The sequence below is a fragment of the Coturnix japonica genome, chromosome 6, assembly GCF_054131305.1.
Source record: "Coturnix japonica strain WE chromosome 6, WE-NBRP24, whole genome shotgun sequence".
Taxonomy (NCBI): domain Eukaryota; kingdom Metazoa; phylum Chordata; class Aves; order Galliformes; family Phasianidae; genus Coturnix; species Coturnix japonica.
This window is the reverse complement of record NC_140668.1, coordinates 23283696-23296937: the sequence shown is the minus strand read 5'-3', so window position 1 is coordinate 23296937 and position 13242 is coordinate 23283696. Positions and strand designations below refer to the sequence as shown.

The 13242-nt window shown below is 58.8% G+C and overlaps 2 protein-coding genes and 1 long non-coding RNA gene across 7 annotated transcripts; 1 reads left to right on the top strand and 2 right to left on the bottom strand.

Moving 5' to 3' along the window:
* The first annotated feature begins 15 nt into the window (after positions 1-15).
* Positions 16-5194, top strand: LOC146760521 (uncharacterized). Of its 2 annotated transcripts, none has more exons than XR_014947729.1 (2): positions 16-124; positions 698-5194. It is a non-coding gene; the product is annotated as an uncharacterized LOC146760521 (long non-coding RNA). The 2 variants fall into 2 exon arrangements; XR_014947728.1 differs by lacking the exon at positions 16-124 and adding an exon at positions 255-392 and having other exon boundaries at positions 698-2763.
* On the bottom strand, positions 252-5193 carry MLKL (mixed lineage kinase domain like pseudokinase). 4 transcript variants are annotated; one of them, XM_032447123.2, is made up of 10 exons: positions 3498-3954; positions 3207-3320; positions 2869-3043; positions 2344-2441; positions 1862-1997; positions 1661-1745; positions 1332-1483; positions 1097-1146; positions 629-769; positions 252-383 (listed from the first exon to the last, which is right to left on the bottom strand). In XM_032447123.2, exons 1-10 carry the CDS (start codon positions 3952-3954, stop codon positions 331-333), a joined length of 1461 nt encoding a protein of 486 aa, XP_032303014.2. In that variant the 3' UTR covers positions 252-330. The 4 variants fall into 4 exon arrangements, 3 of the variants coding, with proteins under 3 accessions (XP_032303014.2, XP_032303013.2, XP_085407800.1); XR_014947727.1 differs by lacking the exon at positions 1097-1146; XM_032447122.2 differs by having other exon boundaries at positions 379-769.
* Positions 5123-12676, bottom strand: FA2H (fatty acid 2-hydroxylase). The gene is made up of 7 exons (XM_015873616.3): positions 12369-12676; positions 9573-9653; positions 8641-8783; positions 8456-8562; positions 7201-7373; positions 6595-6847; positions 5123-6027 (listed from the first exon to the last, which is right to left on the bottom strand). Exons 1-7 carry the CDS (start codon positions 12621-12623, stop codon positions 5948-5950), a joined length of 1092 nt encoding a protein of 363 aa, XP_015729102.1. The 5' UTR covers positions 12624-12676; the 3' UTR covers positions 5123-5947.
* Positions 12677-13242: the final 566 nt, after the last annotated feature.

Below are 13242 nucleotides of genomic sequence, written 5' to 3'. Positions count from 1 at the left end.
CTGATTGGTCAGTCGAGATAGAGCTGCCCGTCTGATTGGACGGTGAGATCCTCGAGGGACGGAAAGGGCGGGGACCAAGAGACAGGAAGTGCGTTTTGATTGGGGGAGGCGCCGCCGGGACGAAGTAAGCGGGAGCGGGAGGGGATTCAAATCGGGGTTGCTGTGGCAACGGGGCCTAGAGGCCTTTAGGCCTCACCCGCGGGCCTCGAAGGACGCGAAGCAGCCGCTACTCAGAGATCTTCCAGTCTTAGTTAAACAAATAAACATATATTTAAACATATATTTAAGGCAGGGAGGCCAGTCTGGGCGGCCTGCTGAGGCTCTCTGCAGCTAGATGCCCTGATACCTCCTCTTCTCCAGGTCAGCCAGCAGGTCCACGATCTCTGTGGAAGGTAAGGTCAGTGTTAGCCTGAACAGAGCAGAGCAGGCTGTGTGGTGAGGATAAACGCTGTTGTGTGAATGGTCTCTATGAGGAGACAGAAGGAAACCAGCTCTTAGGAGGCCTGGTGGTGTCAGCAGGACAAGGGGGGATCCAAAGAGACAAAACTGGGCAAAATCCGATGGCAAACAAGGCACAGATTCACCACGGAGGTGTCTGACATGTGGGGAATGCCTTCAGGACACTCACGCTCAGCAGACGGGCGCTGGAACGGATCGAAGGCCCGACACTGGTTGATGATTTTCTCCATCTCTTCAGGACAATCTTCCCCGACTGGGTCCTGGAACTGCCGGTCACAGATTTTGTCCCTGATCTCCTGGAGAGAGCAGCCTAAATGGAACACGGACATTAGAAGATATGGAACCCACCAAAGCTATCCCGCAGCCTCCTCCATGGAGGAGCCAGCAGAGGGGCCACGCAAGCTATGTCTGTAATAAACTGCCCCGTCTTTGCTGTGACACCACTAGGCCTCATCGAAACAGGATGCCTTAATGCTTCACTGCATGGGAACAACAAATAGAGACAACCTTTCTTGCATTCTTGTGGTTTAACCATGTGCAGAAGCCGTGAAGATGTCATGCAGACCCAGGTGCTGGGACCCACATGCTATGGGATGCTGAGTTTTTTACACAGGGCCATAGACAACTTCTGTCTCACCTTCAAATGGGATTTTGGAGGTTGCAATCTCCCACAGCACAATCCCAAAGCTGGAAAAAGACAAGCAAGAATTTCTCACTGTTCATCCCGCCACATCGTACACATCTCTAATGGAGAGGGCTGGGGTCTACACCTGATAATAATGTCTGATTAAACCTGGCCTCCATCCACAGCTTGACAGCTTGACATCTGCCCACTGGCATCGCACCCAGGAGGGTCTGTGGGGCAGACATACCTGTATATCTCACAGGACCTCTTGTAGGGGTAATAGACGTCCATCAGGTTCTCAGGGGCAATGTAAGCCAACATATAGACTTGGTTCAAGCTCTTCTTATTGACTTTTCTCTTGATGGAAGACTCTGTTTCACACAGCTCAAATCCTGACAGCTGTTTGAGAAAATTAGATTGAGAAAGGGAGAGGTATTAGAAATGTGAAGCTGGTCACCAGTTCTCAGCTCAACTTCTGTGGCCACATCTCTCCCTTTTCTAACACAGTTAGCAGCTAAATGCAACCTCACCAACCCCTGCTCCTACCTCTAGAGCTTCTCCAGGCACGGTCCTTACCTTCACACAGTAATCCCCAGCCACCAGGAACTTGCTGCTGCAGATGCAGCCGTGCAGTCGGGACTTCTCCTCTGTCTGGTGTAATCTGCAGCCAGCCAGAAACAAGAGCAATGTGTGCTGTGTTGGACCCACCTCCACCTTGGGGTACAGCAATGCGTGCAGATGGCCCCCCAGGTGGCCTGCCACCAACTTGGAACCCACCTGTAAAGGCCCCTTGCAGCTCCCAGGGCCATCCGAATGCGGACTTCCCAGGAGAGATGCCGTTGCTTGGTCAGCACCTCCCGCAGCGTCCCATGCTTGCAGTACTCCATGACGATGGAGAAGCAGGGGATCCCATCTGATGCAGGAATATACACATGCTGAGGGTGCAGCTGGCCCAGGACAGCCACAGCCCAGCTCATGTCAGGAAAGCTCCTGAGCACATCAACCACGGTAAGTCAATGCTGGCTCTGCTGGGTAGAACTGAACTGGACTAGACTGAGTGTCATTGACTTTTTGGGACCTGATGTAATGCTGTAGTACTTTACAGCACAGACCTGCCTCATCTCTGCAGGACCCTCAGCAGAGATGGGGGAAGCAGCCCCTCAAGCATGTCCCCTTGTGTCACCTGAAGCCGCCTGCCACCAGCTAGCACTAGGGACAGGCAGCAAGTAAGAGGAAGCCCAAAATGCCGCACCCCGTACCTTTCTCCTCAATGCAGATCCCATACATGCGCAGGATATTTGGAGACTCAAACTTCTTCAGGGTCTGAATCTCCTTCTCGAAGATGTCTCTCACCTTCCTGCAGAAAGGGACAGCACAGTGAGGAAATGGAGACATAGAAACATCTGAGTTGGAAGGGGCCCTAAAGGCCATCTGCCCCCACTCCCTGCACTGAGCATTGGCACCCACAGCTCCATCAGTGCTCACAGCCCCATTCTCTGACCTTGGCTGTGTGCAGGGATGGGGCACCACCAGCTCTGTGTGCAGCCTGTGCCACTGCCTCACCGCCCTGACTGTAAAGAACTTCTAACTTAGCTCCGGTCTGAAGCTCCCCTCTGTTACTTTGACACCATTTCCCCTTGTCTTGCCAAAACAGACCCCACTAAAGAGTCTGACCCCTTCTTTCTTCCCGCCCCTTTAGATACTGAAAGGTCCCAAGGGCAAGATATGTTGTGCCATTCTCCCAACCCCACTGCCCTGTGCTGCTCCAGCTCAGGACAACTCACACTGTGTCAGTGGTCAGTGGCCTCTTGAAGGTTTTGATGGCAACCGGGTACTTGAGATATTCTCCCTCATAGAGGTCATAGCGCTCGGTGTCCTGCAGGTGTCTGCGGAAGGTGAGCTGGCTCCGCTCGATCTCTGTGATGGCTTCCCTTTTACCAACATTGACCTTCTTCAAGCCTGTTCACATCACGCCAGGAGGAATGAGGCACAGATTAGGTAGGGCTGGGGGAAAGCCAGTGACTCTCTGGCTTAGCAAAGCGCTTTGCAAGAGTGTTTATCCTTCCTAAAAGGGGAAGGGACACAGAGCGCAGGGGCAGAACTTTTTGTGGCACCAACTTACTGTCCATCACACGCACGATTTTGTTCAGCTCTCCTTGCATCCAGTCTACCTTGCTCTCCATGCACTGACTGCCCATCTGGATCTCCCAGTTCTTATCTTCAGGCTCTTTGGTACCTGGGGTAAGACAGACAGGCATGGAGATGGGCTGAGTGAATGTGCAGCACTGGCACTGTCAGTTTTTCTGGTACCTTTGGCTTTCCACAACCATTGCCATTATGTCAAAGCTGGGGTGGGCTGCCAGCTCCCAGCCAACCTCCGGTCTTGGGGAAGGGATGCTAAATGCGCACTTACTTGCGATCACCTGGTCCAGGAAAGCCTTGTCATCCCTGAGATCCTCAGCATCTTGCCTGCGACAGTTCTTTGTCTGGAAGGCCTCCAGCAACGCCTGCTTCTGCTCTGCTTGTAGCAGCAGCGATAGCCCTTGGGCGATGTCCTCCAGGCTCCTGTTCACCCAAACAAACTCCTCTCCGCTGCTGCGGGCACTCAGGAACTTCTGGATCCAGCTGGTCTGGCTGTATTTCGTCACCAGCTTCTGGGCCTCCCCCAGCGCCTGGAGCAGCTTGGTCAGCATTTGCTCTTCATGCTGGGAGATCCGCCACGATGGCTGAGCCTGCAGGACCCGCACAGGCTCCAGCAGGATGTGGATGCGCTCCACGAGACGCTGGCACTGGTGCTTGCAGCACTTGACGTGCTCGAACTGGCTGTGGATGGCATGGGCGATGGAAAAGACCTTCTCTATGATGTCCATGCTTTCAGCAAAGGGTTTGGCTGATGGGGACGTGGGACAGAGGCGTCTGCTGGAGGTGGTCGTTGGGCAGTGCTCACAGATACAGTATGGATCCTCTGCACCTTAGCTGTTAAGGAATGGCTTTAACATGGCACACAACACCCCACAGCCCTCACCTCTCCCATGGCTGCTCTGCTTCCTGGCATTTGTGTAGACCAGAGTGGACACGTGTGAACAAAGACACTGGTAGCAGTGGTACCATCACAGGAACAATCACAGAATATCCCAAGATGGGAGGATTGATGGGTCCAACTCCTGGGAGATTTGGGCTTGTTTTACATGGATTAAAGCAGAAGCAGCTCGAGCAGGATGGGTGATCTCCCAGTAGCATCCCCCAGCTGCGCTCCCCAGCATTACCACCCAGCTAATAACAGCTTCCCTGCATTCAGGCAGCCCCAACCTCTTCATGCCATCTCTCCACACAGAGAACCTTTGCTAACTGAAATCAAACAGCACAACTTACCTGGCCCCGTGCTGCTTGCCTCCTCCTCCAGCTGCCTCTGCAGACTGGAGAGGAACTGGGGACACATGGGTTTATAGGGTGCTTTCCTGACAGCGGAAGAAGCGTTGTGCAATGTGGAATCGCCGTCACAGGAAGGACACTCCAGCTGATGGAGGATGGTGCAGAGACACGCAGTGTCCCCCTCTATCCCCTCCATGCAGGATCAGGGTGCTGGAAGGAGGAACTACCCATGGGAAGCTGCCATTCCAACCCCTTTTGCCACGCAGCTTTACAAGGGCGCTGCTTGGTGCCAGCTCCAGAGCATCACAACCCTGCAGGGGGGCTGTGGGCAGGGAGCAGCCCCCAGCCTCAATTCCTGCCTGACCACCGAGCCCTCCTCTCTCTCGGCCGATTCACCGTCAGAGGAAGTGCGTCGCAGGTGAGGAAGGCAATGCCTGGCCCCTACCCGGAGGGCAGGAAACTTTGCAGGTCAATTTTGGGAAGCAGGGGAACACACGTGACACTGACACCCATTGCCCAACTTCGGGGAAGTGGCCTCAGGGCCTTTCCAGCCACAGAGGGCTGGCTGTCACACAGCTGATGGGCAGCTGGAGCTCTGCTTTTCTTAGTGCCACAACCCCAATCCACGCAGGGAGGTGGGAAAGGTGACAGCAAGTGACAGTGACCTCAGGAGCCCCCCCAGAGCCAGGCCCTTGGGGAAAGGTTTTATTTCTCAAAATATACAGTTTATTTACAATTGTCACGTCTACAGTTGTATATAATAGCTTCATTCCATACCTTTTAAATATCTGCGGTAAACATTAGAAATAAAAATAATAATCACAAGATCAGCCAAAAAAAAAACACCACCAAAACAAACAAACAAAAAAAGGCATTTTTTGTTTAGCAATTCCATTCATTGGAGTTGAAGTTTCATGTAGCCAAGGACTACAAACAACTGCGAAGTCAACAAACGTGGCAGGGGGACAGGGAACACTGGTTAGAGACAGGCCAAGCCCAGCCCTGCCAGATGCCTACCTGGCACTGCAGAGCAAGGAAACCCCATTGCATGAGCAGGCAGTGCTGCTTTGGTTTCATTTCCCTTGTTTATTTCGTCTCCCCCCTCGCCCCCTTCCCCAGGTAACCCAAGAGATAGGAGCCCCCGGGCGGGAGTTGGGTGCAGTGCATCGGGCAGCTCAGGGAGGTACACTGAGAGGGCAGGGGTATGGGGTGCAGGAGGGGGGGCTCGAGGCACCTGGCACTTCATCCTTCAGGCACAGAGGTGCCCATTCATCAGTGCCCGCAGTGGGAAGAGCTGGAGCCCCATCTGCCTCCTCTGGTCCCTTCCCCACATCCCTACGCTCCTGGCCCCACTGGTGGCACCTTGAGGATGGAGCAGCTCCATGGGCAGCGGAGAGGGAGAGGAGGGATGGTGCAGACCCTCAGCAGCACAATATTCCCTCTGACAGCCCTGGCAGCGCTGAGCACAGACAGCTGAGTGCTGTGGGGCCATCAGTCCTCTTTCTCAAAGGTCTCTTCAGGGATGAGTGTCCGGAAGGGGTGATCCCAGAAGCGGGTGGTGATGCCAAAGCCTACGAGGGAGGTGAGAGAGCGCTCAGCACATGGCACTGCTGGAAGGCTGGGGACAATGCTAACTGGACTTGTGCAGGAGCCCACCATGTGGCTGGGAAGGACAGAAGCATCACCCAGCTCGGTGATGACACCAAAGCGGGGTGGCCCTCCCACAAGACTGATGGTGTTTCAGGGAGGATGGCTCATCACCCAGCCCCAGAGCAACAAGCAAGGGCGAGGAGGAAGAGCAGAGGGAACGAGAGGAGCCGGTTGGGATGATAGCTTATCTGGACGGGGCACTTTCTCCTAGGAAACCGGGCAAAGGGCAGGTTGAGCAAGGGGAAGGCGTGGGGCAGAGCAAGAGAAGCCCGGGGCCTCACCCTGTGCCCGCCAATGGTGCCGCAAGGAGGGGCTGGGCATGGCGTCCAATTGTCTGATGACAAGATGGGCACGTAGCAGGGCTCCCACAGAGGGGCACTTTGTCTGTCACTGACACCCCCTGCACCACACTAAACCAAATGGAGCGTGCCCAACCTCCATGCCCATTCCCAAGCCAGAAAGGCACACGCACAGGCACATTGCGCTACCTGATTTTTGGTGCTCGAAGTGGTGCTTGACGTGGTATGCCTTCAGCCCGTACAGGTAGGTGCCTTCCTTTGGCGAGCCGTAGTGCAGGTAGTAGTGCATCATGTCGTACACCACGTAGCCACACAGCCCCCCAACGAAGATAGAGAGCCCCAGCACCTCGGGCAGCAGCAGCCGCAGCAAACCATAGAAGAAGGCGATCACCAGCGAGGCCGGCACCGGGGGGAAGACCAGGCGGGAGCTGTCAAAGGGGGACTGGAAGCAGAGAGAGATGGTGGGATGGTGAGCTCCTCACTTACCCCAAAGCCACCCTGAGAGCTGGGAGCATCCATCCCACAGGGCAACGCCATCCCCGTGCCCATGCATGGCAAAGCACACCCCCAGGGTCCCTCCCACCCTGAGATGCGTTGTGAGCAAGGTGGTGGCTCTGGCTTGCAAGCACCATCTCAAAGGGGACAGACGTATCCTCCAGCGAAGCTAGAGGGAGCCCACTGCTTTCCAAGTCCCGCACTCAGGGCTCATGGTTTAACTCCAGCTGCTCCAAGCTCATCCTCCAGGATTAGCAAAGGGCAAGGATACCCGAATGGAGCAGAAGCATTGCAGCTCACCTTGTGGTGCTGCCCGTGCAGCAAGAAATGCAGGGTGATGAGATAGTAGTTACTAGCGGGTGGCTTCATGTGGAAGACAAAGCGATGGATGAGGTACTCTAGCAGGGACCACAGGAACATCCCCAGGAGGAAGATGAAGGGGAAGTAGTATTTGTGCACGGGGATGGAGTACTCTACACAATGAGACATGCAGCAGTCAGCGAGGCTGGTGGGATGCACGTGCTTCTATCCATCGCCATCCTGATGTCAGCCACTGGGTGAAGCTCACCTCTCCCCACACTTCTGTTTGGTTCCCCTTAATTTGTGCTATTTGGTGGAGTAGCTGATGCCAGCTGGGGCTGTAACTATGTCCCTACAGAGCAGCTTTTCCCACCCAAACACGCAGTGCGACCCAACAGACACAGGCAGCGCTTGTGGCAGCAGAACAGAGTCGCTGCTGTGTTGTTGTTTGGCAGAGCACGCAGCTGTCGGGTGCTTTCCCCCCCGCAGCGCATTTTTCCACCACCTCCTCCTTTTGGTGCCAGCAAACCCTGCATCCTCCCGCACAAAATTCCCCCAAACCAAAGCACTGAGACAATGGGGAGGAAAACACCCTCAGGGCAGTGAGGTGCCCAGTGTGCCACACATCACTCTGCATGGGGAGCCAGGAAGCATGTTTGGGAATGCCAAAGAGATGGAAAAAGAATGCGGAGGAACAAAAGGATGGATTTATTCTAGCTGGACGGGAGGCAGGGAACCCAGAACATCAAAACCTGCTCTGATTTTGGGCCGAGCAGCGCAGCTGGCACAGGGTGGCACCCGCAGCAGGGCCAACAACAAAGCTGTCACCCGGCCGCCCGCTGCCCGCTGTGGGGCTGCACACAGTGGTGGATTCAGGGGGGGGGTTCTGGGTGAACAAGCCGTGCTCTGTGCGAGGCCGGTGGTGTGAGAGCCGTGTTTGTTCAGCCATCCCCAGTGTCAGGGCAGTGGGTGGCAGCGTGGAGGGACGCAGCCATTGGTGAGCAGCAGGGCTTCGTTTTGGGTATGGAGGAAGGGAGGCAGCTCGGGGCTGTGTCCTGTTCTGTGCCCTCCACCCTCTGGGGCAGCAGCTCTCCCTATGAACAAACCCACCATCCTTCCCTATGGACAGGCAGGGGAGCAAGGCAAGCTCAGCCAGCACGGGTGGCTTCGTGCAGGGGACATGCTGGGGGCTGCAAGGGTTGGGGGCTGCCCATGCTCATGCAGGTGTGCGCTGAGGGCTGGGGATGGGTGGTACCTGTGGTGAAGGAGGAGAAGAGCCTGGTGTTGCCCTGCGCCAGGGCTGTGTAGCTGACCCAGCTGAGGTAGAGCACCACGGGGGTCCACACCAGGAACACCACGTACCTACAGAGAGAGGGGATCCGTCAGGGGGGCAGACCCACACATCTACAAGTCCACCCCCCCACACCCCAGGATGCTCACCACGCCGTCTTGGAGAGAGCCTCAACAAAATCCGAGTGGAAGAGGCGGATGGGCCGATCCACAGGCTGGTGCACCCACTCGTCGTACTTCTCCCCCAGGTAGCCCACCTGCCACAGCAAGGGCTTCCGCCAGTCCACCAGGTCCTGGGGGCACAGGGCTGTTCGTTAGGTCCCTCAGGGTTCCCATCCCACAGTACCCACAATCTGGGGGGATGCATGGGATCATTAAGGCTGGGAAAGGCCTCAGGTCCCCAAGTCCAACCCACCCCACTATGCCCACTGCCTGCATCCCTCAGTGCCGCATCCCCACGGCTCTGGGACGCCTCCAGGGACGGAGACTTCCCCCCCTTTCTGTGCCACTGCTTGTGGGGTCTGGGTAGGGATGGATGTGGTTACCCAGCGGGGTAACAACCCCAGCATGCATGGGAATGAATACAGATGCCCCACACCAACAGGATGTGAGAGCAAAACGCCATTTTGGGATGCACCCAAAGGAAAGATCCTTTCTTAAAGGCAATCGGTGGCAAAACATTCATAGGGAATGAAGGGTTTCCTGCTGGTCAAATAAAGTCCCTTGGCAAGACAAAGGCTGGTGCTCCCCAAAGAGCACTTGGCACAGCAGCCATGTGGTTCAGTGAGAGGCACCCAAAGGCACCGTGGGACAGGGAGAAACTGTGGGACATGGAGCTCAGCCTGCCCGGCAGGACATCCCTTACAGCTCAGCCAAAAGGGAAAAACAAATCATAAACGAATAGAAATAAAGAAATCAAGGGTGTGAGGTGCAGCTCAGCAGCATGTCCTGCTTTAAGGGCAAAGCTGCTGTCAAAGGAAGGCATCAGCGCCCACATAGGAGCCGCCCAGAGCAGCCGCGCCTGGGCCATAAAGGCACTGCTGCGCCATCTGCGTGGGGCGAAGGGCAGAGCGCGGCCTCACCGTGCCCACGTCCACTGGCTTGCAGCGCGGATCCAGCCGTGGGGCTGCAGCGTCCAAAGGCTTCTCCACCTTGGGGCAGCTCTGCAACAAGAAGGAAGGAAGGTTTGGGGCTGCTGAGGAACCACAAGGTGATCACAGTTTGATAAAGACCGTCAAGATGGTCTTGTCCAGCTGCTCAACTACCACCAACAGCGCCTGCTAATCACGTCCCTATGAACCACATCCACGTGTTTATTGAATGCAGAGGACCCCCAGGGACATGTGCCACGGCTGGAGGGCACCGTGGTGTTTGGGACAGCGAGGTACGGACAGACCACGGGCACAAGGATGTAGAAAAAGGAGGAACCTCCTCCATGTGGCTTCACCCACCAGCACAGACGTGGCGGCGCCTCCATCTCTGTGCACCTCCAGGTGCCAACGCGCCTTTCCCCTGCCTCGTCACCTCAGTTACCCATTAACCAGCCCCAGGTTTTCCCCAGGCGGTTGTGACTCGTGGGGCAGCCCCCACACAGCTCCACGGGGACCCAGCGTCACCTCGGCGGGCAGCCAGGGCTTTATGGGGCACTCGTGATGCTGACGCGGGGACGTCGGTGGGACAAGGTGACACACGGGCCGGGCAACAGAACCGACAGCAAACGGGACGACTCAAGAAACCTAAAGCTGACGGTTGACGCGGCCTCCGAACGGGGGACAGAGGGATCAACCCCCCCCACGTCAGCCGGACGGGAGGCGGCTGCAGGGCTGCGGCCGTGGGCGATGCGGCCGCTGCCTCCGACGCGTCGCAGGAGAACAGGTCCCGCCGGAGCCGTGATGTAAGGCGGGGAAAGTCGCGCCCACGTTGCGCCGCCGCCCTACGCCTCGCCCCGGCCGCGGGCAGCCGCGCTGGGAGGCGAAGGAGCCTGCGGAGCGTCTCCACCGCGCGGATACAGCGACGCTCCCTCGCCCCACGACCCCTGTCGGCCTATGGGGCGCGGGCACGCCGAGCTCAGCCCCACGGTGCCCGCGTCACCATCCCGCCTTCAGCCCGTGAATCACGGGGCGATGAGAAGTAGGTGCGACGCTCCATAAAACGGGGGTAAAATAATCATAAAAATGGGCGCTTTTTATTACAACACCTCCCAGCAGGTGAGCGCCTACGTCCCGGTGAGCTCACACGGCGCCGGGAGATGCGCGGTGACTCACGGCAGCGTCGCGCAGCCCCGCGGAGCTCTGATGAAAGCCCCATTGCTCAAATGGCCGGCAATTACACGAGCCGGTTCCCCCCCAGAGAAGCTGTTAAACCCCGCCGTCTCGCTGAGCTAATTGTCGCTCCTCGCCTTCGACTTCTTTGCGCTCCGTGCGCTGTTCGGCCATGGAAATGGAAATGAAAATGGGGGTGTGGTGATTCAGCCCCGATAGCCGCCCTCCTGCTGGGGCTGCCCCCGGACCCACACGCTCCGTAATTAAGCTGGGCTCGCGTTTAATTAAACTCGCATTCCTATGGGGCAGCGCCTCCTCCAAACCCCCACCGGGGCCGCGTCCGCCCCAACCAGCCCCGAGCATCACCAAGGGCGCAGCCGGTCCCGGCGGGGCCGCTCTCAGCCCGGTGCCACCGCGAGCCGGGACGCGTTATCCCGTGCCAGGCAGCGTGCGATCCCCTCGCTCCGCTGTTATCGCACCGGTATTTGCCTTCGTGCTGCGGCACGGAGCCCGTTTGGCCGGTGCCAGCGCTCGGCCGAACCCGTCGGGCTTGTTGTGGCGGCCGCGTCCCAATAAAGGCGCTGCCATCGCCGGGCTTTGGGGGCTGGAAGAGCCGAGCGCCGATCGGCTCCGTCCGTGCGGGGACAGCGAGCAAACAGCGCCGGGACGCACCGACGGTCAACGACCCCGCGGCACCGGGCGCTCGGTCACCGCACACCGGTACCGCTGCTGCAGCACACAGCCCCGGTCCGAACAGCCCAACACCCGGCCGTGGATCCGGCACCAACCCCCGGATCGCGGCCCGTGGGTCCCAGCCCCGCCACCACCCGCGGACCCCCCCGGAGCCTGGGTGTGCCCCGGACCTTTGCCCCACGCGCGCTGGGTGCTCCGCGCGCACCCTGCCCCGCGTCCCAACCCCTCCAGGCCCCGCACGGCCACGGCCCTGAGCGGCCCACGAAGCTCAGCCCCATCGACAGGAACACGGGGCGCCCCACAGACACCGCGCAGCCCTCGGGGCGCCCTGCAGACACCGCAGGCACCGCGCAGCTCCACCCCATGCTGCCATGGGACCCCACAGTGCTCACTCCAGCTCCGGGGCACCCATCGGCCCCACGCACATCTATCACTCCCCCAGCACACCCTACGGATCCCACACCTCTTCCCCGACTCTGGAGGCACCTACGGACCCCATACCTGCTACACCACCCCCATGACACCCTACAACCCCTATACTGCCAAACCCCGCTCTGGGACACCTTACAGACCCCATACACCCCACCCCACTGCTAGAATGCACTATAGACCCCACACCCACCCCAGCACGCCCCACTGACCCCAGACTTCCCGTGCATTCCCAGCTTTGCCCTATTAAATCCCATACTTCCTACCCAACTTCCATGCTACCCTACAGTCCCTGCAGTGCGCAGCCCAACTCCGGGGCACCCTACAGACCCCACCGCACTGCCCCATCCCCGGGGCATCCCGCACATCCCGCACACCCCACAACCTCCAACGCGCCGTCCTAAATCCCGCTCCCGTCCATCCCCAACTCTTGGGCTCCCATCGGCTCCCACACCGCTCCCCACTCCGTAGCTCCGTCCGATCCCGCACCGCTACCTGCTCGTCCCGCAGCTCTCCCACGTAGTACTGCTCGAGCCAGCGCCGTGCGTTGGCCGAGTGTCGGTGCGGCGGCCCGTCCAGCGCCGCGCTCACGTCGGTGCCGGCGCGGCTCCGCAGCAGCCGCTCCCCGCCGGGATGGAGCCGCACGAAGGCGCTCAGGTCGTACAGGCGGCGGCGGCACCGCACCAGACACTCGCCCCGCGCGCATCGATCCCGCACCTCCGCGGCGCTGAAGGAGCGCGGCGCCGCCATGGCCCCCCCGGCCCCGCCGCGCTCTGCCGCCACCTGCGGCCCCGCGCCGCTCATTATGCGGGGAGGACACCCCCACCCCGCCAGCACATTGGATGGGGAGGAAAGGGGGAGGGGATACAGGAGGGTGGCCCCGCCCACCCGGCAGGTGCGGGAATATGGGGATGGGGGATGCGGGATGATGCGGGGATGGGGGCGATGCGGCAGCCCCAAATGAATGGCAGAAATGCGGGACCCCGCGAGCAACGGAGGTGTTGGAATATCATCATCATCATAGTCTCACAGCCTCGTGCGGGTTGGAAGGGACCTTAGAGATCATCGAGTCCAACCCCCGGGATTCGAGCCTCTGTGCTGCATGGTGGCACTTCTACCACTTGCGCCACAGGGGGATTCGAACCTGGGCCTCCAAGAGATGATGCTGATGCTGGGGGACCCCATGGCGACGGGCATCCCTGGGAGCAATGGGGGCTGCAGGTCCTGTTCCGACCCCACAGCAAAACCCCGCGGCTCTTTGCGGGTTTATCTGTCACCGATGTGTCGGCACTGAGCGCACCGAGCCCCCCCAGGAGCGCGGCCAAAGGGGGATAAACAAATCACTGCTCACAGCCGCTCCTTCCCATTA

Excerpts from the sequence above, each read along its gene's own strand:
- MLKL (XM_032447122.2), bottom strand. The coding sequence starts at position 3,954 with ATGGACATCATAGAGAAGGTCTTTTCCATCGCCCATGCCATCCACAGC. Across the intron at positions 1,998-2,343 it reads GATCTGCATTGAGGAGAAAG|ATGGGATCCCCTGCTTCTCC; the intron begins GTACGGGGTGCG and ends TTCCTGCATCAG. Across the intron at positions 1,746-1,861 it reads GCTGCAAGGGGCCTTTACAG|ATTACACCAGACAGAGGAGA; the intron begins GTGGGTTCCAAG and ends GGCTGGCTGCAG.
- FA2H (XM_015873616.3), bottom strand. The coding sequence starts at position 12,623 with ATGGCGGCGCCGCGCTCCTTCAGCGCCGCGGAGGTGCGGGATCGATGC. Across the intron at positions 7,374-8,455 it reads CTTCTCCTCCTTCACCACAG|AGTACTCCATCCCCGTGCAC; the intron begins GTACCACCCATC and ends CTCATTGTGTAG. Across the intron at positions 6,848-7,200 it reads TGCACGGGCAGCACCACAAG|TCCCCCTTTGACAGCTCCCG; the intron begins GTGAGCTGCAAT and ends CTCTGCTTCCAG.